At 49.6% G+C, this 27195-nt stretch overlaps 7 protein-coding genes across 7 annotated transcripts; 5 read left to right on the top strand and 2 right to left on the bottom strand.

The window, feature by feature from the left end:
- Positions 1–491: 491 nt before the first annotated feature.
- Positions 492–5087, top strand: N7511_009209 (DNA-directed DNA polymerase alpha catalytic subunit POL1; the record flags this gene model as incomplete). The annotated part of the gene is made up of 5 exons (XM_057131586.1): positions 492–878; positions 933–2651; positions 2700–3260; positions 3313–4053; positions 4107–5087. The coding sequence occupies 5 exons, from the start codon at positions 492–494 to the stop codon at positions 5085–5087; spliced, it is 4389 nt and encodes a 1462-aa protein (XP_056979574.1).
- Positions 5088–5422: 335 nt separating this feature from the next.
- On the bottom strand, positions 5423–6562 carry N7511_009208 (uncharacterized protein; the record flags this gene model as incomplete). The annotated part of the gene is made up of 1 exon (XM_057131585.1): positions 5423–6562. The coding sequence occupies one exon, from the start codon at positions 6560–6562 to the stop codon at positions 5423–5425; it is 1140 nt and encodes a 379-aa protein (XP_056979573.1).
- A 1047-nt stretch (positions 6563–7609) lies between these two features.
- Positions 7610–9673, top strand: N7511_009207 (uncharacterized protein; the record flags this gene model as incomplete). The annotated part of the gene is made up of 9 exons (XM_057131584.1): positions 7610–7662; positions 7804–7985; positions 8038–8120; positions 8180–8724; positions 8782–8932; positions 8996–9061; positions 9110–9218; positions 9275–9490; positions 9549–9673. 9 exons carry the CDS (start codon positions 7610–7612, stop codon positions 9671–9673), a joined length of 1530 nt encoding a protein of 509 aa, XP_056979572.1.
- Positions 9674–10464: 791 nt separating this feature from the next.
- On the top strand, positions 10465–13071 carry N7511_009206 (DEAD-box ATP-dependent RNA helicase DBP2; the record flags this gene model as incomplete). Its single annotated transcript, XM_057131583.1, has 6 exons — positions 10465–10508; positions 10755–10951; positions 11004–11972; positions 12026–12133; positions 12667–12795; positions 12854–13071. The coding sequence occupies 6 exons, from the start codon at positions 10465–10467 to the stop codon at positions 13069–13071; spliced, it is 1665 nt and encodes a 554-aa protein (XP_056979571.1).
- Positions 13072–13398: 327 nt separating this feature from the next.
- On the bottom strand, positions 13399–14646 carry N7511_009205 (SGNH/GDSL hydrolase family protein; the record flags this gene model as incomplete). Its single annotated transcript, XM_057131582.1, has 4 exons — positions 13399–14047; positions 14141–14280; positions 14346–14478; positions 14534–14646. 4 exons carry the CDS (start codon positions 14644–14646, stop codon positions 13399–13401), a joined length of 1035 nt encoding a protein of 344 aa, XP_056979570.1.
- Positions 14647–19812: 5166 nt separating this feature from the next.
- N7511_009204 (putative C2H2 transcription factor (Con7)) lies at positions 19813–21535 on the top strand (the record flags this gene model as incomplete). The annotated part of the gene is made up of 4 exons (XM_057131581.1): positions 19813–19849; positions 19906–20462; positions 20717–20897; positions 21189–21535. 4 exons carry the CDS (start codon positions 19813–19815, stop codon positions 21533–21535), a joined length of 1122 nt encoding a protein of 373 aa, XP_056979569.1.
- Positions 21536–24525: 2990 nt separating this feature from the next.
- On the top strand, positions 24526–27193 carry N7511_009203 (pentatricopeptide repeat-containing protein; the record flags this gene model as incomplete). Its single annotated transcript, XM_057131580.1, has 2 exons — positions 24526–25341; positions 25403–27193. The coding sequence occupies 2 exons, from the start codon at positions 24526–24528 to the stop codon at positions 27191–27193; spliced, it is 2607 nt and encodes an 868-aa protein (XP_056979568.1).
- Positions 27194–27195: the final 2 nt, after the last annotated feature.

The raw sequence follows: 27195 nt of genomic DNA, 5'->3' as shown, positions 1-27195 counted from the left end.
GATATGATGCGGTAGGCGACTTCATGTGTCTACCCGGTACCAAAGGGGAGGACATGCTTGGTATACCTGCACGTGTATGTACTATAACAAGCACATCAACTACTCTAAAGAGCATGCACCCCAGTAAAACTGGTTAGAAGGGCCCGTACTTGTATTGGTTTATTGTAAGGTCGAAGTTGTTAGGGCTTGTAATTCGGATCAAAGTTAATCCGAGGTCCGATTTGTTTCCCGGATAAATAATACCCCGTTGCGGATCCCTCAGGCACCAGTGTATGCCTGAGGCCACAAGAGCAATTACAGCTCGCAACCTGAGGGATTAATTTGCTGACATAATGCAATTACAGGTCGGGCGAGGACGCGATAGAACGCGTGCACGCGCCCGAAGCGCGACTTTCCTTTCGTTCTCCCTTTCCCCGCAAGGATTGTGATCCCCATCCATATTTCTGTCTCCCGAATTTGATAGATGGGCAGTCGACCACAACTCTAGAAAAATGCCTTCCGCCCAGGACAGGCTAGCTGAGCTGAGGGCCCTTCGTGCCTCAGGAAAAAAACGAATTTCAACCTACGAAATCGAAGACCAGGGCGACATTTACGATGAAGTCGATGATGATGGATACAAAAAGGTCATCCGTAACCGCCTCGACCAGGATGATTTTGTCGTCGACGATAATGGTGCTGGATATGCAGATGATGGCCGCGAAGTCTGGAATGAACAAACAGTGGACTATGCCAGCGATGAGAGCGAAGAATTACCGGCACGAGGCAAAGCCGCTAAGCGAAAGCGTGAGGAGGAGCAACAGAGAAAGGAAAAAATGAACAATGGCATATCCAGGTATTTCAACAGTGGACAGGGTGCTTCTTCCGCACCCAAGCCTAAGGTGAGTACGCGTTCCACTTTGACTGCAGAACACTTGTCCTGACAGTACATTTAGCCTGTTGCCACTGCCGAGGACGATGCATTTATGGCCGATCTACTTGGAGAGGTTGACACCAACGTCATATCGAACAAAGCCCCCACTCGAAGCATTGTGAAATCAGAGGCTCGTCGCAAAGTTCGCGTTCTATCCCCACCCTTGTCCGAAAAGCGTCGCCGGGAGAAGGCTCATCCACGAGACGAAAACGACATGCCAAGTTCACCAATAAAGGGCCAGACACTACACTCCGATGACCTCGATGACGGGCAGCTCCCGATGCTAGACGACGACGATGTTCCTATGAGTGATATTCTACCCTCATCACCAATTACCAAGGCAGTAGAGCGCAGGAACATTGTGCCAGTTAAGGCCGAACAGCCCGAAGATGATGATATCGACCTCATGGACGTCGCAGAAGTCACAGGTGACTCCGGCGTCAAGACAGAAACCATCAATATGACTGCAAGCCGGCCACCCCCAAAGATCAAAAACGAAGTTATCGCGGAGCCGGCTAGTTCATCTCCGGTCAAGTCTATGCCGCAAGTTATGGATCCTTCTTGGAATGACGTGCGAAGCAAGTTGAATGTGCTCAGCAGCCCAGCCCCAGAAATGCGTTCCTTCGGAAAATTGCGTGCCCAAGACGTCGTGGAAGAGGATGGTAGCCTGCGCATCTTCTGGCTGGACTACACTGAAGTCAACGGAAGTCTGTGCCTTTTTGGAAAGGTGAAGAATAAGCAGAATGGATCTTACACCAGTGCTTTTGTCAAGGTCGACAATATCCTGCGAAAACTTTACTTTCTTCCTCGGGAACATAGACATAAGCATGGACGCGCGACAGAAGAGGAGGTTGATATGCAAGACGTCTATACTGAAGTCGACGAAATGATGTCCAAGCTCAAAGTCGGCATGCATAAGATCAAAGAATGCACGCGAAAGTACGCATTTGAAATGCCTGGTGTTCCAAAGGAGGCTCAGTACCTGAAATTACTTTACCCTTACGACAAAACTGCATTGCCGATGGAAACCAAAGGTGAAACATTTTCCAACGTCTTCGGTACCAACACCTCCCTTTTTGAACAATTTGTTCTCTGGAAGAATATCATGGGCCCGTGCTGGCTCAAAATTGAGGAGGCCGACTTTTCCGCAGTCACCAATGCGTCGTGGTGCAAGTTTGAATGCCAGGCTACCAAGCCAGCACTCATCAGCCCCGTTCCAGATTCCGAGAATATGGACACCCCGCCTTTGACATTCATGAGTCTCGCTTTCCGTACGCAGCTCAATGTCAAAGAGAACAAACAGGAGATTCTGGTGGCGAGTGCCAGAGTGTACGAGGACATCTCTCTCACTGATACTACTGCCCCAGAAAAACTTCCCTGTAAGACATTCACTGTTATGCGGCCTGCTGGTAGTTCGTATCCAATGCACTTCGAAGCTGAAGCGCGGCAACAACGCGGCACGGTGATTATGGAAAAGTCCGAGCAGTTCTTGCTCAGTAAGTTCCTAGCCTTGTTTGAGAAGATGGATCCCGACGTTATCATGGGTCATCAGCTCCAGGATGTTGACTTGGGTATTCTGCTAAGCCGAATGCGCGAGAAGAAAACACCAGGTTGGCACCGTATTGGTCGACTCAGACGTGGAGATTGGCCTAAGAACTTCAACAAGGGCGGAAACTTCTTTGCGGAGAGGCAGTTGATTGCCGGAAGATTGATGTGTGACATAGCCAACGATATGGGCAAGGTAATAGCTCTCTTCTACTGATTCGATGAAACCACTAACATGAGACAGTCCCTCATGACGAAATGCCAATCGTGGAGTCTAACTGAAATGTGTCAACTCTATCTGGGTCAAGGCAACGTCCGACAAGAATTGGATACTGAGGCAGCATTGAAGACTTGGGCAACCACGAAAGAAGGCCTTATGAATTTTGTCAATCATTGTGATACAGATACATACTTTATTGCGGCACTGGTTCTGCGTCTTCAAATGCTGCCGCTCACAAAGGTCCTGACCAACATCGCTGGTAACTCATGGGCACGAACACTTAGCGGTACCCGCGCAGAAAGAAATGAGTACATCTTGCTCCATGAGTTCCATCGGAACAAGTACATTTGCCCCGACAAGTATTCTTCCCGTCTCCAGAAGGCAGAGGAGAAGATGATGCAGGATGGCGAGGAGGACGAGGCAGTCGACAAGAAAAAGAAAGACAAATTCAAGGGTGGTCTAGTATTTGAGCCCGAAAAGGGTCTCTATGACAAATTCGTTTTGGTCATGGATTTCAACAGTCTGTATCCCAGTATCATCCAAGAGTACAACATTTGTTTCACTACAGTGGACAGAACAGCCTCGGTAAGCTTGACCCGTCCTCATCTCGTTTCATTCACGCTAACCCAACAAACAGGCCGAAAATGAAAATGAAGAAAAAGTACCCGATGTTCCCTCTTCGGACCAGGACCAAGGTGTGCTACCACGTCTGATCGCAACTTTGGTCGGTCGTCGACGCGAAGTGAAGAAATTGATGAAAGACAAGCGAGCCACACCTGATCAATTGGCTTTATGGGACACAAAACAGATGGCATTTAAGCTGACTGCAAACTCCATGTACGGATGCTTGGGATACACGCAGAGTCGCTTCTATGCTCGCCCGCTAGCTATGCTCACCACTTTCAAGGGGCGTGAGATTCTGAGGAACACCAAAGAATTAGCCGAAAGTCAGCAATTGCGAGTCATTTACGGTGACACCGATTCAGTCATGATCAACACCAACATGGACAATATGAGTGATGCTCTCAAGGTTGGAGACGAATTCAAGAAATCAGTCAACGAGCGCTACCGCCTACTGGAGATCGACGTCGATAATGTTTTCCGTCGTCTTCTGCTCCACGCCAAGAAGAAGTACGCTGCTGTCAACTTGACTGAGGTAGATGGCAAGTATGTCGAAAAACTTGAAGTCAAGGGCCTTGATATGAAGCGACGTGAATACTGCGCCCTTTCGAAGGAGGTTTCATCGAAGCTTCTGAATGAGATATTGTCTGGTGAGGATCAGGAAGTTGTCCTCAATAAGGTTCACGAGTACCTGCGCGACCTTGCGGACAGAATGAAAGAGTACACCATTCCTGTCCAGAAATACGTGATCTACACGGTTCGTGATGAAACCCATGATTCCCTAGCTCACTTTGCTAACCTCTTAAACAGAAACTTTCGAAGCGTCCCCAGGAGTACCCTAACAAGGAGAGTATGCCTCCAGCCCAGGTCGCCCTTCGCGACATTGCCCGTGGCAAGAATGTTCGGCCCAACGACGTCATATCATACATTGTGACCAACGGAAACTCGGAAACCTCGTCTCTGCCACCTGCTAAGCGATCATATAGCCCGCAGGATGTGCTGAAGGCAGACTCGGGCCTCAAGCCAGACGTCGAGTTCTACATCCTCAAGCAGATCTTCCCTCCTATTGAGCGTCTCTGCGCCCCAATTCCTGGAACCGATGCCGTCCGCCTCGCTGAATGTTTAGGTCTTGATACTCGCAAGTACCAGATACACAGCTCCAGTTCGAACAACCAGCAAAATGCCGAGATCTTCCCACTGGAATCTCAAATTCCAGACTCCGTCCGTTTTGCCGATTCTACACGACTCAACTTGAAATGTCGGGTTTGCAAAGAACAGTCTGTATTTGAGGGTCTGGCAGCTTCATCGCATATGTGCACCTCACAGGGGATTGTTTGCCCCAACCAGAGCTGCCAAAAACCCTTTTCAGTATTGACCATTGTCGCTCAGCTCGAGCACCAGATCCGAGAACAAACCTCACGATACTACGAAGGGTGGTTAGCATGCGATGATTCATCGTGTGGGAACCGCACACGCCAGATCAGCGTGTATGGACATCGCTGTCTCGGTCCTCGTGGTCGCGCGGAAGGCTGTCTAGGCCGCATGACTTATGAGTACTCGGAGAAAGAGATCTACAACCAGCTCCTCTACTTTGCAGGTCTTTGGGATGTCGACAAAGCTAAGAGTGTGGCGGAGAAGGAGACAGGAGAGAAGAAAGACAGCATTGCCGCTCTAGTGGAGTTCAATCGGATTCGATTCGGTACGATCAAGGGTGTGGTCGACAGCTACTTGAAGAAGTGTGGACGGCAATGGGTTGAGATGGATGGTCTCTTCCGCTTCATGTTACAATAAAATGCTTCACTTATGATTAGGATGTAAATAGGAATGGGGTTTGGGCAAGCATTACGACAAATTCGCATAATTCACTTTTTCTCTGTTTCAATACTCAGTTCTCCTCGCTATTTTTTTTTACCACAGCTGGGCTGGGCAAAGAGCTCGGCTTGACTATGTGAAGATATCCCTTTGAATTTCACCTAGTTATAATAAGTCGTATTTACTATAGCTATATCAAATTAAGGCTTCATTGGGGCCTACTGAGCTAAGTTCTAGTATGTCTGACTAGTTAAGCTCATGATTTCGTAACAAGTTGAGCTAATGGTTTCGTAACAAATGAAATCGTAAAAATACTATTCGGTTTTCTCTTGTCCGGTAGCTTGCCGATTTTCCTTGCGGTTTTCATTTCTGCCGCGGGTAGGGATCTCGGCGAGTTCTCTGTGAACTAATGACGGTCCGTGGATCACTCCTACCAGTTCCACATCAAGCACTGTAGACCAGTAACACAGACACTCCCAAGTCATTTTTAATAGCACAAAAAATGAATGGTCGGTGTCGTAAGCATCCAATACGTCCACTGAGAGGACGTCTGGAAGTCCAGTAATTGCTTCTTTAAATGTAGAAAACGCATGGTGACCATCTCCCTTCATAGTTAACTTGACTAGCACATTCTTACTTGCTGCCAAGCGCGGAATTCTCGATGGCGATGAGGATAGCGACTGTGAACCGGCGGGGCTGAACAGAAGCTTGATGGGCTGAGCGCCGCCGCCAAGGGTCTTAAACACGGCATTAGGGGCAAGCTTTGGTTTTTGTCGTTGTATTTCGGCGAAAAGCTCTGCTGTGGTTGTATGTGTAGCTGAACGGAGGTGCTGCACCGCCCGGAAAATTCTTTGGGTGAATGAGATAGACCAGCCTCGTGCAGTGGTACTCTCATTGTAGCCGCACGCTGCTATGATATGACACACCCGCCGGGAGCTGCTTCTCGTGGCTAAACCAGAAAAACAACAGTCCAACACCGTAAACACGTCGATCTTCGTCAAGTGCTCATCAGACAAAGTAGCAGAAACCCGTGACCACTCCACCGAAGATTGGCTGGAGACTCCTTCAATCGGAGCAAAATGCAGGCTGCCTTCTTCGATGGACCCGTGGCCGGCGTAATAGAAAACGAACAGACAATTTTCGTCGGTTGCGTGGCATTCCCCGAGCATCTTTTGGATCCGAGAGAGCAAGTTCCATATAGTGGCCGGCCCTTTTTGACGAAGTGTATGCACGATGGACTGAATACCAAAGGTTTTCATGATAGCTTCCATCGTGTTGATATCCTCCTTAGCGTTGCTCTCGTCCTCTTCCCAGTGGACAAGAATGGCTAGCTTTCGGGCATAAGAATTTGGACGGGCATTGGCAACTCGTTGAAGTTGTTTTTTGAGAAAAGGGAGTGGAGTTGTTATGGCAGCTGAAGAGCAGCTTGGGAGGGAAGAGTGTGTAGTTTGCATGGCGACAGAAGAACTGCTTGATATGGAAGAGTGCAAAGCTGGTGTGACGGCGGAAGAACTGCTTGGGATGGAAGGGTGTGAAGTTGTTATGGCGACAGAAGAACTGCTTGGAAGGGAGAAATCACTCAGTTTGCTGAGTATGTAAGAGTCAGCCCTTTAGGTGTTGAGTCATTTCGTATGTGGCCGACAAACTTCTGGTCATTAGCTTAGAACCTTGTTGTAGGGGAAAGGACAACGTACCGTGGGTGAATTCAAAGTCGAACGATCAAAGTTTAGGGAGGCCCGAAGTAAAGTTGACAGAAGAGACAATACGAGCAAGTGGCTGGTCAAAGTAGAAGAAATGGACTGAAGAGTCGAGAAAAGGAGAGTCGCGTAGAGGAGGAGAGGAAAGGAGAGTTACGACGAGGAGGAGAGGGTATCGACGTTGATGTACGTAGCTTTTCATTTAGACAAGTGCTTGGGTAACGAATGAATGAATATTGCCAGGCATCTTATGAAAAATGGCAATCAGTGACAAGAGCTGTAACTTATAGGAATAGCAAGGATTTGATCAACTTTCGTCTGAATTCTTTTCTTCTTTCCGTAAAGTCCGTACTTCCATCCATGCGATTTTCCGTATAGCCTCAGGTTATGGCCGCCGCCTCGAAGGAATACAACAAGTTTCCTTCCTTCTCTCCTTCGGGCTTTTAGGCTACATAGCCGCTTTCACGTCGAGTTCCTAAACGGTAGCTAATCCTTTAGGGTTTCATGCCACTAAATCCGTTAATTTATAAGTCATCGGCTCAGATTCCATACATACGGCAGTCTGTTGAGGCCTTGAGCTCAGTATGATTTTTTGGCCCATGATTGATTAGGAGCACTGCCATTTCTGATCAATACTCAGTTCTCCTCCTTATTTTTTGTTACTACAGCTGGGCTAGGCAAAAAGCTCGGCTTAACTGTGTGTAGATATCCCTTATCTTATCGGCAATTCTTCCACCCCCACCCCAACGTGCTTCACCTCTCTCTCTGTAACTTCTCCCTCTTCTTTGATTGGTTACTTGCATCATGTCGGTCAATCGGGTTCTGGTCATTGCTGGATCGGACAGCTCTGGTGGCGCGTAGGTTTACCCTTTACCCTCGCAAAGTCTCCAAAGGGGGAGGGGAGAAAAAAAGTCTCCCATTATGTCACCCCAACCCGCTGATTGATCTTGTACTCCATCTTTTTTTGCGTTCTAGAAGATATATCTAACGTCGTATAGTGGCCTCGAAGCAGACCAAAGGGTACTTGCAGCTCATGGGGTATATGCGCTCACTGCCACAACTGGGTTGACTGCACAAAACACTCTAGGTGTGCAAGATATTTTCGTCGTCCCCTCGGAATTTGTCAGGAAGCAGATCAATGCTGGCCTAGAAGATGTTGGTGCTGATGTTGTGAAATTGGGTAAGTCAAGCTGAAATCATACTTTATAAAGCAACCCTGATGACTTGGCTAGGCATGCTTTCATCTGCGGAGACAATTGGTGTCATCGCGCAAACATTACAGACACATAGAGTCCCGATCATTGTTCTCGATCCGGTATGCTTGAATGTTTTGTTCCAAATCTCACGTCGGGGTAGACTGACCACGATTGATAGGTCATGATTTCTACCAGTGGGTCACAACTGCTGCCAGAGAAAGCCATCAAAGAGTTGCGCACAAAGCTGCTTCCCTTGACAACAATTTTAACCCCAAACATTCCCGAAGCCCTGTTCCTATTGAAGGATGCAGGTATGGAAATCCCCGAGCCAACAGATCTAGGGGAGCTGATTGAGCTCGCCAAGAAGATCTGCCTTTTGGGTCCTAAAGCAGTCCTTCTCAAGGGTGGACATCTTCCTCTCACCAAAGATAAGAAGATCTCTCGAGACCCAAAGGAGGCGTCTATTGTCGTTGATATTCTCTTTGATGGAACCACAGCCACCTTGTTTGAGACCGAGTTCTTGATCTCCAAAAACACACATGGCACAGGTTGCTCACTTGCATCGGCCATCGCTGCAAACCTAGCGTCAGGAAAGGACATGATCCGAGCTGTTCGCAGTGCTGTTCGTTTTGTGGAGGTTGGTATCAAAACCAGCACTGACCTGGGTAAAGGAAGTGGTCCGATTAACCATTTCCACTCTGTTTATACTATGCCATTTGCACCGTATGTGACTGCCATTTTCAACGATTGATACTAGATTCTGACAAGCTAATCATCTAGTGGCCGGTTCCTTGAGTACATCCTTGATCGCCCTGATGTACAACAAGTATGGGAGAAATTTACTCTTCACGAATTTGTGGAGGGCCTGGGTCAGGGTACCCTACCTATCGAGCGGTTCAAGGCATACCTTGTCCAGGATTATCTTTACCTGGTAAGATCGCACTATGTATACGCTTTTGAAGAGTCCCGTTGTTAATCAAGCTCCACTCTGCAGGTTCAATTTGCCCGCAGTAATGCACTGGCCTCATACAAAGCCAAGACCATGGACTCAATAGCAGCGGTATGTAATTCAGCACATCTTGTGGTCTCAGTCTAATTTGGTTACCAGTCTGCCCAAATTGTCCTCCATATCCAGCGGGAAATGGCCTTGCACATCGATTACTGTGCCTCCTTCGGCCTATCAAAGCAGGAGATGGAAAGTCACCCTGAAACCATTGGTAAACTTTCTTTTCCCCTTTTATTCATGTCAGACAATTAACTCTTGCAACAATAGCCTGCACTGCTTACAGCCGCTACATTCTTGATGTCGGTCAATCCGAGGACTGGTTAGCCCTCCAGATGGCACTCGCGCCCTGTTTAATCGGATATGGTGCTATTGCACGGAGACTCTACACAGAAGAAGGCACCATCCGAGATGGTAATCAGTACTGGAAATGGATTGAAAACTACGTAGCCGAGGACTACACTGAGGCTGTACGATTGGGTTCTGGTAAGTTGAATTATGACTGGAGAGTGACGGCTTGGCTAAATCATTTTTTATTTTCTAGCACTACTGGAGGAGCATATGAAACTAGTGTCACCTAGTCGCATGGAAGAGCTCATCCAGATCTTCATCCGGGCTACAGAGTTAGAGATTCAATTCTGGAACATGGGTCTTGGAGGTAAAGAGTAGATAGACAATGTATACTTTTATCTGAGGCTGCAACCTGGATTTCAGTTTTACCTGTTACGATTTGGTGAGTCTGCCAGCACAGAGTGCTGCTTCTTCTCAGGTTCAAATGTTGTTCGACAGTGATTATTTACACTACGTGTTTCGTTTGCCTACAAGGTCAGTTCGCCACTATGTCTTGTTGGGGTCTTGAAATCGTGATCTTCCCATCCGCTTCCACCAAGCTTCCCCACGGCTTCTTAAAGGCTTCCGAACGCGTCTTATCCCGGTTTTTTATCTACGTTATCCGCTCGACTGGTAGAACTTTGCATATTATCCTGCTGTACACCCTTCACTTTTAGCCATGTCATCTTGTATGTAAATCTTGTCGGCAATCGACCAGAAATACTCCAAATCTTACTTTACGATCCTATTTGCCATCTCGAATTTTGCCTCTTTGCCCCCTTCCAATCCATGGATGATTCTACCGTATTTCACCGCACCAATCGGCCGCCAATACACAGCCAATCAAATTCTTCTGAGGTAATTATCAGTCCCGATTTGGCAGGCGGTCAGGGCCCGATCCAGACCTGTCACGTGAAATGGCAGGCGCAAAAAAAATGGAAAAAAAAGCAAGCACGCTAGGCCCCTTTCGTCGCCGATAACAACTTTTCTCGCGCCTTCTCCCCTGGCAGTTTCTTTTCTCCTCCATCCTTCTTTTTCTTCATCCTCTTCCCCTTGCGAACTTGATCTTCTTTTTTGAGATCAACTTCTTCTTTCTTTACTTCAAACAGTCCATCCTCAGAGATCTCATCATGTCGTACGGTGGTGGCGGCTACTCGCGCGATAACTCCTACCGGTAAGTTTTTCCATCAGACTGTTATGGGCTTGTTTCTTCATATACTCTTTCCATATTCTTTGAGCTGTGGACAAGCGATTTGGCTTTGAACCAAACCTTGCAACTGGCGGCTTTGAGAGTCGAACTTGAGTGTTCCTGTTACTGGCCATCTTGTGGTCCCGGCTGTCCGGGTTGAATCCTATGCACAATAGGCACTACATGACATTCAAACGAAGGCGAGAACAACCTTACTGACTCATTTCACAGCTCTCGCGGAGGTGACAATGGCTACTCCGGCGGCGGCGGTGGTGGTTACGGTGGCGGCGGTGGTGGTGGCCGCGGAGGTGGCTACGGCGGCGGTGGTGGTGGTGGTGGTTACGGCGGCGGCGGCGGTGGTTTCGGCGGCGGTGCCGGTGGTGACCGCATGTCCAACCTCGGCGCTGGCTTGAAGACACAGGACTGGGGTAAGCTCTCACTTCGTTCTCACTTTCGTTTAGTCCATTGCTAACTTTTCAGACCTGAGCTCTCTCCCCAAGTTCGAGAAGTCTTTCTACAAGGAACACCCCGATGTTACCGAGCGCTCTGAAGAAGACGTCCAAGCTTTCCGCAAGGAGAAGAACATGGCTGTCCATGGTACCGACATTCCCCGTCCCGTTGAGACTTTCGACGAGGCTGGTTTCCCCCAGTACGTCATCTCTGAGGTCAAGGCCCAGGGCTTTGACAAGCCAACTGCTATCCAGTCCCAGGGCTGGCCCATGGCCCTTACCGGTCGTGATGTTGTCGGTATTGCCGAGACTGGTTCCGGCAAGACTCTGAGCTACTGTCTTCCCGCCATTGTGCACATCAACGCCCAGCCCCTCCTTGCCCCCGGTGACGGTCCCATCGTCCTCGTTCTTGCCCCCACTCGTGAATTGGCTGTCCAGATTCAGGCCGAAATCACCAAATTTGGAAAGTCCTCTCGCATTCGCAACACCTGTGTTTACGGTGGTGTTCCCAAGGGTCCTCAGATTCGTGACCTCTCCCGCGGTGTTGAGGTCTGCATTGCCACCCCCGGTCGTCTCATCGATATGCTCGAGGCTGGCCGTACCAACCTCCGCCGTGTGACTTACCTCGTTCTCGACGAGGCTGATCGCATGCTTGACATGGGTTTCGAGCCCCAAATTCGCAAGATCATCGGCCAGATTCGCCCTGACCGTCAGACTTGCATGTGGTCCGCTACCTGGCCCAAGGAGGTCCGCCAGTTGGCCTCTGACTTCCTGAACGACTACATTCAGGTTAACGTTGGTTCCCTGGACCTCTCCGCTAACCACCGCATCACCCAAATTGTTGAGGTCGTTTCCGACTTCGAGAAGCGTGACAAGATGATCAAGCACCTTGAGAAGATCATGGAGAACCGCGCCAACAAGTGTCTCATCTTCACTGGTACCAAGCGTATCGCTGATGAGATTACTCGTTTCCTTCGCCAGGACGGATGGCCCGCGCTTTGTAAGTCTTTCTGCGCAACCTGTGCATTCTTCCAGTACTAATTATATCCCTAGCCATCCACGGTGACAAGCAGCAGAACGAGCGTGATTGGGTCCTGAACGAATTCAAGCAGGGCAAGACCCCCATCATGGTGGCCACTGACGTGGCTTCCCGTGGTATCGGTATGAACAAATTACATCCCCCCATCCTTTTCCCCCTCCCCCTGTTTCTACCCCCTTGGGGCCCTTGAGAAAACTCACCCGTGTTCCAAATTGTGTGATGACAATGGCACGGTGCTCAACGCTCTCGAATTAGTTCGGTGTAAACGCCTTGTCCAGGCATATCTGGTCATCCTAACTGGTTCTTATACCAGGAGGGCCTTGGACTCACAGTGCAGCACAGCAGCAGGCATTTCAGGCCTGACTTTGATTCTCCATCTCTTGTGTGACAGACTTGTAGGAGAGTCGAAGTTTTTTCCACACCTCAACGCTGTTTCTTGAACTGTTGAAGGCTGCATTTCCAAGGTTACTCTAGGACCACGATTATACACCATCTTCCCATGGACTCGCTTCCTTTAGGATATCCCAAGGAGGCCCATGAAGAGAGCAGTGACGCATCAAGTCCTGCACGACTGAGAAAGGGTCCTTTATGGCCATCCTCATCTAAAATCCCACTAATGTTCTGTGTTTGCTAACGAACCCTCTCTCTTAAAAAGATGTGCGCGACATTACTCACGTGCTGAACTATGACTACCCCAACAACTCGGAGGACTACGTTCACCGTATCGGTCGTACTGGTCGTGCCGGTGCCACTGGTACCGCCATCACTTTCTTCACGACTGACAGTAAGTTCACTTGACTTGATGTCTTAGCCTCGGGTTCGATTACTAACTTTTCTCGCAGACTCTAAGCAGGCTCGTGACTTGGTCACCATTCTCACTGAGGCTAAGCAGCAGATTGATCCCCGTCTCGCTGAGATGGTCCGCTACGGCGGTGGTGGCGGCGGTGGTCGCTGGGGTGGCCGTGGCCGTGGAGGCTGGGGTGGCCGTGGTCGCGGCGGCGGTGGTGGTGGCTACACTGGCTCCAATGCCGGTAACCTCGGCGGCAACCGTCGCTGGTAGATGCCTCGCTGCTGATGAGCTTGTATTGTCCCGGTAGACTCTTTTTTCTTCGATTCCCTGCGTAATTCGGTTCGGGCGGCGTTTTTCGATGTCATAGACAGTTTTACTTTGTTTTATCGGTTCCAGGCTCGGGAGCCTGGCATAGCTTGGACGTCAGCTTTATCACTAAGGCTTGGGGTACCTTGCGACAAAACATACATGTTGATTAAAAGTTCATTTCACAAAACTTGCAGGAGTTTCTGAATCAGAATTCCGCTGCAATAATGATATTCTTGAATCCTTATCCAAGTTTCCATCGTAACTGTAATATCTTGTCTCATCTGAATCCTAACTCTTCTCCAACCACTCCTCCAACTCCCCAGCCAACACATGATGCGTATGACTAGTCAAATGCCCTGTATTAAACCAAAAGTACTCCTCCAACGGCACAGGACAGCCATACTTCATATACTCGCTCCCAATATCCGGCTGGTCATATCCAGCACAAAACCCCGTCGTATTCACAATTCCATATCTCGCAGGCTCATCAAGCATCCCCGCCAATCTAGAATGAGCATCAAAAACCCTCACTTCGACATTCTCATGCCCGCTTCCAAACGCCCCCGCCTGTTCCTCCAACGCCTCATTATACCACGCAACCTGCGTCGCATTCGGGCTCGGATTGTTCTTTGCTTGGTTGCCCGGCGTTCGGTCTAACGGCGGTAGATTCATAAAGAGGTATTTCCTGTACCCGAGCTCGTAGAGCGACTCGACCGAGGCGAAGAGCGTTGTCATGAGTGTTTGGTAGAATTCCTCGAACGAGGCGACGGTGTATTTGGCGCTGTCGTTGATGTCGTTGATTCCTATCCAGATGGCGACTAGGGTTGTCGCTGGGTTGCGGGTTTGTTTGTTTTTCTGCAGCGCTGCATGGCCGTACTGTGTGAATTGAGTTATTTGGTTTTCGAGAGAGACGGTGTAGTTGTGGTGTAGGGGTGTGCTGTTTGTTAATTGTTAGTGTTTATTTAGGCTTTGGTTGGTAGTTCTCTGTTGCTTGGGGGTTTGTTCTGATATGTAAAGATACTGCACATACTATTTGGTTGAGATGTCGGCTCCTGCAAATGCAAAATCCCAGAGTTGCTTCTTACAGCTTTGGGGGGAGGTTAGGCCTTCTTTGACGCCGCAGTCTGTGAGATATTCGATCCAGTTGGGTCCGCCTTCTGCGGTGCCGGTCTATACATCATGGCTTAGTCTTGTTCGTCGATTGCACATGAATCGGGGTAACATGGCCCATTTACCTGGTTTTGCACTATCTTGTTGGAAAGTAGAGTTTGCGTATCATAGGCCAGGTTGAATTGATCTCCAATAAAACTAAAGTTTTGGCGGCCCTGCGTTCCCTGGACATAGGTGTAGGAATCACCAAATGCAATTCTGCAATTCTGGGTTAGATCTTCGGTTCTCTTGCGAAGCTTTCTCTCGTACTTACACGGCCTTGGTAGATGACCAGTCGAATTTAGATGTCGGTTTTGATAGAGGGCTGGCCTGGGCGAGTGGGATACTCGAGACTGCCGCTAAGGCATATGTAGCTAAATGCAGCATGCTGGTGATCAGGATGGCGGGAATTGAAGGTTAATTAGATGGTCACAGTTGGTGTAGGCGTTTTCTTGCTAGGCATGATATAACTTATAGATCTCTACCTACGTTAACCCCGCAATCACTCGGTTCTCCGGGGTAACTCACCAGGTTTGACGGAGTCAATTTTTCCGTCGGTTATTTGTTTGTCGCGTTCTTTGATTAGTCTAGATGTTGGAGGAGAAAATCTTTGGGAAAAGAGGGTTTCGGATGGGGTTTAGGCCCATGCTGTTTTCGTTGGCTAATTAGTGGAAGATGCCCAGGGCGTCACTTTGAGACTACTTGGTGTCAAGGGTCCCTCAGAAACAGGCATCTGGTATGAGGCTCTAGAATTTGTAGAGCTAAGTGGTAACAAGGTCTGGCATATTACGAGGCAGAGCTTGTACTCACTTGCGCAGCTCTTGGACTACATGTACCCAGTTGCAGAACAGAAAGGCACTTGACTGTACCCGCAGTCCATCATATAAAAGCAGGGGAATGAAGGCAAAGTCAGACTCTTTCTTTCTACTTCAATGTCTCACTGTGGGCCTTGGATGTTCCTGGCAAGCCAACAATAAAAAAAGACCTGGCATGTCTCAACAACGTACTTGCGCCAAGTCACATTGCCAATGTCGAATACCATAACTTGAGTATTATAAATCTTGCTTAACATCCTGTCATGATCGTTGAGGTGCGTTAGTTTTGAGAATACCTCACTATGGATCAAAAACATAGCGGAAGCATGTATTGGAGGTGGGGCGAGATGTTAGGTAGCAATGTTTTACCAGCCTTATAGACCTTACCAGATTGGACCTAAGTGTGATCTATCATCCGATGTCAATGCTCTTCCTTAGTCCCGCGAGCTATCTCCCTAGGGTCCTGATTTGCAACCAGATCGTTGCTCGTGCTTCGCCTAACGTCAAGCTTTGGGCTTACTTGGCCCACTATGAGGCTATCAGTGGGTTTGGATTAGTGTTACAAGGTGTGACAAACTCTAGGAGCCGGTAGAGGCTAATTCTGAGGTTAATTGGAAGTCAGTGAAAGGTTAACCATTAGGGAGTTAGATGGTGTACGCGCTTGGATATATTTCTGCACCTATCTCTCTGCACCTACTATATAGTAACATCAGGTACTTTTTTTTTTCCAACTTCAATCTCTCAAATTGAAAACAGAAATCTCCACGAGCTCTGCATTATCATCCAGCACAATTAAAAAGGGCCACGTGTCTAAATTATCTCCTACGTGATTTGAGGACGACGGAGAGACAGCGTTCTCACCGGGCTATCGGTACCAACCAACCCGCCAAAACTAGTCCCTCCAGGCTACTGTAGAATATCAAATGAAAGTGCATATAAAATGCATGCGTCCGGCCCGATAGCAATCAACAGCACCGTGCAGGTGCATGCATCACGTCCCAAGTACCCCAAGTCGCCTCAGCCCCCAAAAATACGACTAACCCCGAACGACGACAAAACAACCCAAGACAGCGACACGCAGTAAGAGACTGCCAGCACAGGCCTAGCGTCTAATGGCGTCGAGGATTCAATTCCCGTAATCTGCATAAGCGCCCCCGACGCCCTGAAGACGCCATACCCAGACCAATAAAGACGTGACATCCGACGATGCACGTCGGAGCAAAGCAAAGAACGGGACAGGGACGCTATGGCCCAGATCCCCATCGAACCGAAAAAAACTCAATAAACCAGACTCCCCAAAAAGAATAATACACGAGAATTGTTCCGTGCCGCGGCCAACGGGAGGGACACCCGCCATACGCTAAGAGCAGACAACGTTCCCCTAGGAAATGCACGTTTGGGTTCACCTGGGTTCAGGCCCCCTTCCTCTTTCTCGAGAGCCTAGAGCAGACGAAGAAGATGCATGGAAAATGTGACTCTGCTCGGCAAATTGGGCTCGGGGATTTTTTTTTCAGAGTTGGGCTCCTCATCCTCCTATCCGCCGGGTACAGAGGTCATTGATCCCCTATCCATAGGATGCTGCATCGACACTGGGCCACGGAGTCAACCCAGTACATCTTCAATCCCGGAATGGGGGACCCCCCATAACTTACATGTACTGTACAGTAACATGGAAGTGTCAAATTAATATCAGTCCCAAGTCCGAATCGGAGTATTCAAGGGTTTGAGTTGGCAATGCTTAGACCCCTGTTCGACAAAGTTAGATCCCTGCATGATTCAGTCGCCTCCATTGGCGCTCCACCGATACCAATACCCTGTACCGGTATGGATGTAACATCTCTGCTCTAACCGAGATTGCTCGGATTTTCTTATATCCCACACCCGAATAAAACAACGGCCGAGGGATCATCATCTGGGGGATCAAGGTAACGCGATCTGCCGAAGAATTAGCGGGTGAGACTTACTGTGTGCGGCGTAGCCTCCTCCGGTACCGCACTGGCCATAGGTGGAGATGGGAAATGGTGTGAGCACTCGGCAAGTCGTGGGGCCTCAATGCGCTACTGCACCTACCGGGGTTAGCGCTATATGGGAAGAATTGTCTCGAGAGTGCTTGAGTCAGATACCGGGGGGAGAAGGGAAGGGAGGGGGGGGGGGGGGGACTCCATGGTTAGGAGGGCCCCTCCTTCAGTCCAGTAACTGGAGAGATAAGTTCGGTGTTCTAAGAGTGACAGCTGGATTCCGATCGCCAACTAAAAGAGTTACCCGCCAGAGAAACCGGAAGAGAAATCAGAGCTGGAATGGACCGGAGAATAGCCGACTCGGGTTGAAAGGTGGGCAAAGGTGGGCAAAGGTGGAAACCGGCCTTTAGTCACGCGGTTTAGTCGCGATATCTATTGCATGGGCCCACGTGCAACAGGAACGCCTTCACTTTTAATCTCTCACTTTCTCCACCCCGGCCCATATCCTGCCTATATCCTGCCTGCAGTGGACGCCATGAAACAGAAATGAAAACAGAATAACAGAATATAGGTAGGTCCCGGAATAAGAATACGAGAAGTACGAAGCCAAAGGATAGCCAAGCTCACAAAGCTCTAATTCGATCGACACTTGAACATATGACACGCTAAGTGACTGTATATGTACACCTGCACCTGCACCTGCACTCTAGCGGAGCTGACAATGCAACCTGAAAACTGGGGACCGTCCATCTTCCAATGTCGACTCTCAGAAGGGCCAGATACCGAGCGGCTGCCGTATCCAATGATTGGCGCGCAATATGAATTTGATATCCTCGACATCGGATAACCCGTCCTCCGTTGGGCGGAGTCCGCCGCCTCTCCACTGTGATTGTGAAGAGATAACTCGAGTTTAGTACTCCGTACGGTATGTCTGGGTTGCCGACCGTGTTTCCAGTATCTACTGTCGGTGCTTTCGCCTGGATTCGACGGTCCTGCATATTGGACCGGTACTGTACTTGTGACATGGAATCATGTTGACGTTATAGCTATGTCAGATGTCAATTGAGCACAGTACATGTCCGTTGAGGCTAGTTTTCCTCACCGGCAGTGGAGGAACCGGTTCCGCCTGCGGGGTGAAATGGCGGCGCCAATCACGCTAGAGTCCCAGAGACAGTGACAACTCCGAGGAGAGGAGTCTCGCTTTTCCGTGTTCTCCCTATCAGAGGCCATTGTTCACCATTTATTCCCAGTGGTATCTAATACACCGGAGAGCCGCCGAGTCTCCGCTCGCAAGGCGATGTGATCAGGAGATGGGTGACCAATCAATGGGTGAAACTAGTTCCACGGAAATCCCGCTGGGGAGATGCCCCCTATTCTGCCCTTGGCATGGGGGCTATAATTGTATCTCCGATCGAAGGCCCGATGGGCATCAGACTTGACCCGATCGGTGCTTGTGGATGGCCATGACGCCTGGGATTTGATGTTCATCTGGCGTCTGTCTGCTCTTGAGCTCTCTAATAGTTCTCCGTCCGCTCCAGCTCCAGCTACTGTCCATCACCACCTGTACTGTATCCTCTCAACTTGGTCCAAGCTACCGGCTACAACCGCGGCTTTGAACCTCTAACTTTGCCACTAGGCCCAATCAGGTCAGGCCCAACCACCGAGCTTCTCCATTCCCCACTTCATCCACTTTGGATCATTTTCTCGGCTTCCCATTGGTGGCATTTCCACACTAGCCTCCTCCCGAGGTCTTTCCCCCCCCCCGACCTGCGCTACACCCCCTTTTGCCCTAGTCTTCCCTCTTTTTCGCTCCCCCTGGCTCCCCCTCTCTGACATCTTGGTACCCACGTACGCTAGGTTCTCTCGCGGGTAGACTAAGGAAGAGAACCTAGAGGGCATTTGATGTCTATATCAACCACCATGTATATCCTGATGGTGTCACTTTTGACTCTTCAGGAAAGGGGGAAAGAATTCGGGGGCTACAGTTTTTTTTTTCTCCTCCCCTTGGTTCCGCTTTTTTTTTTTTCCCCTCTCAAAGAAAAAACCAAATTCAAATAAAAAAAGGACCCCAAAAAGGTGCCCAGTTGTTATCACACATGGGAAAGCTTAGCCGGTCAGGAGGAGGGGGAAAGGGGGCAGTCTCTGGAAATAGCGAATGGTCCGAGATCGAAACCCAGTTAGGATGTATAATTCTGCATATTTCTGGCTTTTTCTTGCGTTTCTCCTCTCTCTGTCTTTCCCCCCCTAATATCAAGATGTAAAAAAGTAAAAAAAGTAAAAAAAAAGGAATAATAAAAAAAACAGGTAATATTTCACTCGATAACCAAAATTACCTACTCCACCGGGGGTCTCCACCACCTCGGATCCCATTCTCCTAATCGTCTCACCTTTTAGGTCGCTCCCAAGTCGCGACTGAACTTTTTTTTCCTTTCTATATACACTAGTCTGTTTTCCCGGTGCCTCGTGCTTACCGCCACCTGCAAGGCATCCTAAAAGCGAACTAAGATTAAGCATCTTGAACTTCCAACTTTACACTCTTTTTTTCTTTTTTTTTTTAAAGATACAACTTCCCTCTGCGCTACTCTTCCACCCCCCCAGGTACGTTCTCAGCCACGATTTCAAACGTGGCAACCCAGTCTTCCGTCCCTTGCTTGAAACGTGTCTGTCCGACTCGTCAATTTCCCCGAACTCGAACTGATTGTTATGTCGACGCGTCTCCACACAGAACGCGGAACATATCCTTAGATTCAGCCTGTTCGTTGCGCGTGTGAATCTCTTATATGGACACCCGGCCCGCTTCCGAGTACGCACAGCCAGGTTCGCATTCGAGATCAGATAGAGACCGACGAGCACGCACCCTAAGAGAATTGCAGATCAAACTTCGGCTGCTGCCAGTGCTCACTACACCCCGCAGCCCGAGGTCCGCCCAGCCTACACGCCACAACCTGAAGTGCGACCTAACATTTCGTCGTCCAACACCCCTCAGTCGGACTACGGTCTGAACCCTCCACCCACCGCCCGCTCCCCGGCCTACCACCAGGACTACCTCCACCGCCCACCCCAATCCTACGCTCCCAACTCTCAACCCGGTGGCGCGGCAGGTATGGCTCAAGCAACAAGTCCGTTCAACCTGCCTACGGGCCCGCGCAGTCCGATCCATAAATCTGACGCGCCCGTTCCTATAGATCCTTCTCTTCCGGCCAACAGCCCCACCTATCCTCCTCCCTATTCTCCCTACCAACCTCAGGGGCACGAGATGGCTCAGTACCAGGGCCACGCGCCGCCGCCGCACCAGATGTACGCGCGCCCGGACTGGCCGCACAGCTACGGACAGCAACATCACGGATTGCCCGGTCCGTATGCTTCACCCGCTACAACGGTTGGTTCTACATCCCCTGTTGCCGCCACTGCAGGGCCGCGCCCTGGACAGGTATGTTTTTGATGATTCCTGGAGAAGGGGGGATGCTGGTTTTCTCAAGGCTCCGCATTGTGTTCCTTTTCATTGTTGTCTTCGGAGAACCTCTGGACTCGACTCGGGGCAGTTTCTCTTGTGATTGCACGTCGCCATCCCAGGGATCGCCAAAAGCAGCGCTTGTCGCCCCAATCGCGCATCTGGCGATTGGGGTTTGGTTTTGAATCTTTTGCGATTGAACCAAGACTGACTCTGGATTCTCTGTTCTCTAGGTCTACTCTTTCGTCCCAATTCCGGGTGCGCAGCAGCACAAGCGTCCTCGTCGTCGCTACGAGGAAATCGAGCGCATGTACAAGTGCGGATGGCAGGGCTGTGAGAAGGCTTATGGCACTCTGAACCACTTGAATGCACACGTGACGATGCAGTCCCACGGCGCGAAGCGCACTCCTGAAGGTAAGCTCCTGATTTCCTTTGCTGGATGAGTGGTGTGGTCGATGCGATGAAGATCTTCGATCTTTTGTCGCAAATGGCTGGATCGGGTTAGCGCCGGCCGCGTGGGCACTAGTGAGTTACACTAGACGTCGCGGGGCCCGCAGTAGCGTGGCCGACGGCGTGAGGTTAAGCTTGTCTCTATCCCTTTCCGGCGGCCCTAGTACCTGTCATCCACTAGTCCCGATCTTTGTCCAACGCTATGTCTACGTCACGTATCATCTCAACACTGCTGACCATCCTGTCTCTTTTTAGAATTCAAGGAGATCCGCAAGGAATGGAAGGCTCGCAAGAAGGAAGAGGAGGCTCAGCGCAAGGCCGTTGAGGAGCGTGAGCGCGCCGCCGCCCAAGCTGCCCAGGCCAACCAGGTCGAGGCCCCGAACCCTTCGGATCCTTCCCATGGCCAGCCACCTGCCTATGGCAGTGGTGTTCGTCCTCAACTCCCTCCTATCGGCTACCAGCCTGCGGACAGTCAGGTCCCAGGCCAGTACGGCGCTCCCCCTGGTGGGGGCATGGTCTACCAGAACGGACAGATGGGCTACCCTCCCAACTACCCTCACTCTCCCTACCAGAGCGGACCAGTGTACCCGCAACGTGAGTAATGTCGCCATCACCTCCAGGATCGACCCTCTGGACCTGCTTAAGACAAGGTCATCCTCGCTCGACCTTGTCCCGTCCGCTGATCTCAAACCCGGCTACGGCTTCCAGAGACCACATCCGTCAGTTATCCGCAATAATCCTCCAATAATCAAATATCCATCAACCACGCTCTGGACGGACGGAACTGCATTGCCGTTTTCTGTTTTTCTGTTTTTGTTTTCTGTTTTCTTTGCTCCGTGCTCTGTGCTTTTTTTTTCCCTTTCTAATCACGATATCCCCTGTCCTTGACTAATGTCCTCGTCCTGGATTCCGATCCCCTCCAACCTCCGCTCCCAATTTACTGCAATGATACCAACCTCTTGAGGCCTATTATCCGTTAAAGAGTGGCTTTTCCGGCTTTGTTCTGTACCTGTGATTCTACCTGCTCTTTTAGAGTTTGCTTCGCGAGTTGAGAAGATGTGCTCCCTTCTTCCTTTTTTTTTCTCGCTCTGTCTCCTATCTTGTTTTCAGATTCGATGATGAATATCGAAGGGATGTGCGCTTCTTTGTGTCTTTTACTCATATCTCTCTTCAGCTCACTGACCAGGATCGTGCCTTCAAGGAATGGTGGGCGGTGGATTCTTTTGCATCTGTCATACTGATTAGCATTCTCCCAAAATGGGTTTCATGGGGGTTCTTTGTTTTAGTCTCATGTTGTTTCCTTTTTCTCTCTGGTCTCTTTTCCCTATCTGATGTCTTACCTTTGCCCATGCACTGGTTCTCCTCTCCTCTCCTCTCTGTATCTCCGTGTGTGTGCTTTTCCTGTTTACATTCTTTTCCTTTCTCCCCGCTTAACGTACATTATGCTACACGGACTATTTTCAATATCTGGCTTTGATTTTTTTTTTTTGTGTATCATTTAACCCAGACTCCTTTTTCTCTGGTCAATCTTTCTATTTGCTATTTACAGTTTCCTTGATCTGGTCCACGGCTTCACTGTAATGTGCTCGAATATCAGCTGTCATTGCCCTTTTACTGCTTTGTACATAACAGATCCCACTCCCACCAGGACAACACAAGGCACCCACCTCAAAGTGGAAACAGGACTCAAAATTAGTTCCAAATCAATAGAAAACCACAGCAAGAGTGAACGAACCAAGAGATCCAAGCCTTCCTCCCCTCCCACTAAAAACTCGGAACTCGGTCCCTGACCCAAAAAGCCGAGACAAGCCACGCCTAGCCCAAATTAGGATTGAGCCACGCACACACGCACAAACACAAAAACCACGGATCAGATCCTAACTCAAATAAGTTACCTGACTCCACTGCATCGCCGCAGCACGAGCATCCCATCTGCTGTAAGTGGCAGATACGGCCTAGGGAGGACAAGTCCGATAAGTTATAACGTTTAAGTCAACGTTACTGTAGACCAACCAATGTGCACTTACCACGCACCGCTGCACCAGGTCAATGCTTAGCTTTGGTTACATGTACATGCAGGCGTACTGTACATGCACTATGAACGGGTACCTGAGCAGAACTATAACCACGCCTAAGAAACAGCGCTAGACGTCGGTCATCTGTCGTGCAGGATGTACATGTACATGTACATGTGCCTGATCTGTACCTGTGCCTGCGCAGTGTACCCTGTATCGCGCTGCTTACTCTGTACCCGTATCCATACCTACTGTGTACAATTTTAAGTTGGAGCGGGGAGGCGCGAGCTAGTACAGTATAGTCCAGTATTGGGAGTACGGTACACTAAGGAAGTTAACAAGCGTGACTAGGCAAGTGACTAGAGACTAGTTTCAGAGCCAGGAGGAACTGGAATTCGGGACTAGGAGACTCGGGGCTAGTGGCTCGTCACTAGCATCTTACTGTACTATACGGAGTACGTCCGTACATGTACATCCTATCTCCACGTGGCTGAAGGAAGTTAGGGTCCCGTCAGTGTCAGCCACCGATATCATCGTGGCGCTAGTTTTTAGTTGGGGGTTCGGAGTTGGGCTGAGGGGCGTTTTTTTTTCTTTTCTTTTTTCTCTTTTGTGATTTGGTTGCTGCTTACTGTACTGTGTGCTGGCTGCTGGCTGCTGGCTTTGGGATGGGGTGGCTTGTTTGGGTTAGTCGGGGTTTGGCGTGCATGTACTTGTGTGTTACTTGACTTGGTATAGTACTTGAGTGTGGTGCATTTGATATGTTTTTTCTACTTGGCTTTGGTTTCTGTGACTTGGGGTGTGCTTATGGGACTGGGACTAGAGAGGGTGTTCTGCATGGATGTTGGGATGTGTTTTTGATGTAGATGTAGGTGAAGGACTGATGGATCTTTGTATGTCGGGATATAACTTTAGGTCAGAGCCATAAAATCGTCCTCGAGAGAGGCAGCATGGGCTGTATGAGACACCTCTGTCCCAATTCATTAACTGGGCTGCAAGTAGGGATCGTCTGAAACCTATGGCTGAAGGCATACGAGAAATATCATGTCCAAAAATTACGATATGGACGAGACAATCTAGCCAAGGTGGAAAAAAGGCTTGTTTGTATAGTTCGTACGGAAAGGCCCGTCCACGGTTCTGTACGGAGAATGCAGATCTAGATCCGGGAACTAGTAAAGTACTTAACGCAGGGTTTGAGACTCTGGAATTGTGCTCTAGCGTTCCCGTCTAGGCCCGCCGGGAACAAGGGTTTGGAAGGGAACTAAACTAGTTGCAGTTTAGTCGGATCTGGCGCCTGAGGTGTCAAGAAGATCGATCTGGGCTAGGGTGACACCTCAGGCAGCAGGAACTATTAATGCCTGAATATTGAGGGACACTGAGCTAGCCTACTCTGGACTAGCGTCTAGTTACAATCTGCGAAATTGTTTCGAGATTGTATCTCGAACGCGCAATGTGGACATAATATCCTTTTTGTCTCTTTTTGTCTGTCTCTTTCGTTGATCTGATCTGCTGTGATTTCTTCTGCGTTTTATTTCAGCATTCAAACCCGACACTGGCTCAGAAAGCACTGATATCCGGCCATGACATTCCGGTTTCCGGGGTCACTCGTGAACAGAGCTTTGCGCAGCAAACTTCTCACCGCGCAGCAGCACCGTGCTTCTGTGGTAGGGGCTTTGCGACTTCAGCAGACACAGCCATGGCTCGCTTCTAGTTCCCGACTCTACCACTCAGCCACCGAACGCTCCTCCGGTCGAAACGACTCCTATCGCAAAAGCTCGCGCCCAGGCCCAGGCCGTTTCGAGAAGGATGAACCGAAATCGATGAATAACAAAGGGAGGGGAAGCCGGAAGACCTTCAATGATGATTTATCCTCAAAGAGGGATCGGGACTTGTTGATGGCTATTGCATCTGGCAAGGAAACGATCGGTGGCCGACATGAGGCTGATGTTGATGTTGATGGTGACATCGCTGAAAGTGAGGCCCTAGACCAGGCGGCTGCTACACAGTGGTCTTCTGAAGCCGAGAATACTGCCACTGAGGCGTCTGGAAATGATCCCTCGCAAGATCAAGGTCCTCAGGCTGAGGCTGAGGTCGAAGCTAAGGCTGAGGCTGAGATTCCCAAGGGCGATGCCCCCAAAGAGCCTGCCTCTTCGATTATCAAATCACTCAAAGTTCCCAACAAGGTCGTTATGGAGGAGCTGAGATGGTTGTCTGATCCCCGCGACTTTGCGGAGCGAGTGTCCCGTATCCTGCACGCTGGTGATCCCGCCCTGGCGGCGGCGCTGATCCGTACTGGAACCAAGATGGGTATGAGGTGTCAAGTTGCTTGGAATACTCTGCTCCAATATTGTATGGATCAAAATCACCCGCAAGCTGCATTCAAGTTTTACAATGATGTGAGTTTCTTGTTATTTTGCTAGTCTGGAAACTACCTGCTAATGGATATACCTCTCTTAGATGAAGAAACGTGGCAGAAAACCAATTCCATCGACATATACGATCATGTTGAAGGGATTCAGTTCAGCGACAGAATCACCAAGTCTCGTTAAGACTGCTGCCGCTGTCTACCGTTCAATCTCCTCCCCGAACTCTGGCGTCAATCAGAGCATTATTCATACCAACGCCATGCTTACGGTCTGCCAAAGACACAATGATATGGATCGTTTGTGGAAAATTGCCGGTGACCTACCAGAGGAGGGACCAGGTGCCCCAGACGCGACTACCTATACTATTATCTTGGGTGCCGTTCAATTCGCAGCTCGCAAAGATATTCAGAAAATGTCTCCCGAGCAGATTGATAAGATTCTCGAGCGGAAGACCCAGGCTGTGACCGAAGGAAAGCGGATTTGGGCCGATATTGTTTATCGGTGGACGAACCAAGCCTTGGAGCTTGACAATTCTGTCACGAATGCCATGGCTAGCTTGCTGCTGGATGGAGCAAGTGACCTTGACTGTTACAATGTCATGGAGCTATATAAGCAAACCATGGGCATTCCCATCCTGCAAAAGCGCCCTGTCGAGTCTGAGAGTTCATCCCGTCCCAGGATCACTCGCGAAGAAACCCAATCACTTGAAAAATCCCATGCAGTCCGAGAGGAGAGCATGGACGATGTTCCATTTGTGGATGAAAATAACCAAATCATAAGAGAAACAGAGGCGGACGAAGAGCCCCAACCATTCGCCGAAGATCAACCAGAGGAATTAGAGGAAGAAGAACCAGAAGTGGAAGAATCTTTCGAAGGCCTCTTCAAGCCTGTGGTCCCAGACTCACCAGAGCTTTCATTCCTCAAGCCAGACAGCAAGGAACTCACTCTTCTTCTTAATGCCTGCTTCACCATAACCCACGGCACTGACGCTGGTATCAATTATTGGAAACTTTTGACCATTCAAGACCCCAAATATCTTATCGAACCTGATAGCGTGACCTACCTTCAATACTTCCGCCTTCTCCGCATTTCCCGCTCCAGCAAAGTCGGTGTCGCAGCCTTACGGGATCAGATGATTCCTTCTGGTGTGGCAAACGGAAAAGCATTCCACGTCGCCCTCAGTATCTGCCGTCGTGACCGTCGCAACCACGCAGTTTTCTTACACGCAAACGAGCTGATGTCCTTGATGGAAAAAGCGTTGATCCTTCCGGATATCCGAGTCCTCGAGGGTTATCTAGAAATGATCCAGATCCTTTCAAACCAACCCTCCTTCCTCCTGCACCTGCGCGGCCTCAATATGGAAGATGCCTCCAGCAAAAGCAGACTGCAAGATATTGGCCGTAAGATCCAAGCCAAGCTGCGCCTAGTAGCCCTCGCTACCCTGCGACCCCATATCACCCAGCTCCATGAGGCCATGGAGCTCGGTGGTCCCTCGAAAAACAGTCGCTGGAGTGCTATTCAAAACCAAAAAGACCACGTCAGCGGTGCCGCCGCTGTCAAGATCATGTCGCACATTCGTTTGATCATTGACGATACTCTCAAGGACGAGTATAAGGCTTTCGTGTCAAAGGCCGAGCGCAAGACCCTGATGGCAGAGTCGAATATGCTGAAGAAGTATTCTGACAAGGCTGTCATTCAGACCTTCAGAAGCAAGACTGTCTACCCGACACCGGAGCAGAAGAGACTCGGTAGTGAGCGCATCAAGAAATTCCAATTAGATGCCCGGAAGGAATTTTGGAACAAGAATCTTGGTGAAGATTCCTCTCAGCAGGTGGAGGGGAAGGCGAAGCATTCGGACGAATCTGTCCTCCAGAAGGACTAGAG

Source organism: Penicillium nucicola (genome assembly GCF_028828085.1).
Source record: "Penicillium nucicola strain IBT 29836 chromosome Unknown utg000010l, whole genome shotgun sequence".
In the NCBI taxonomy this organism is placed as follows: Eukaryota; Fungi; Ascomycota; class Eurotiomycetes; order Eurotiales; family Aspergillaceae; genus Penicillium; species Penicillium nucicola.
The sequence above is the reverse complement of the archived record's forward strand: the minus strand, read 5'-3'. Positions and strand labels throughout refer to the sequence as shown.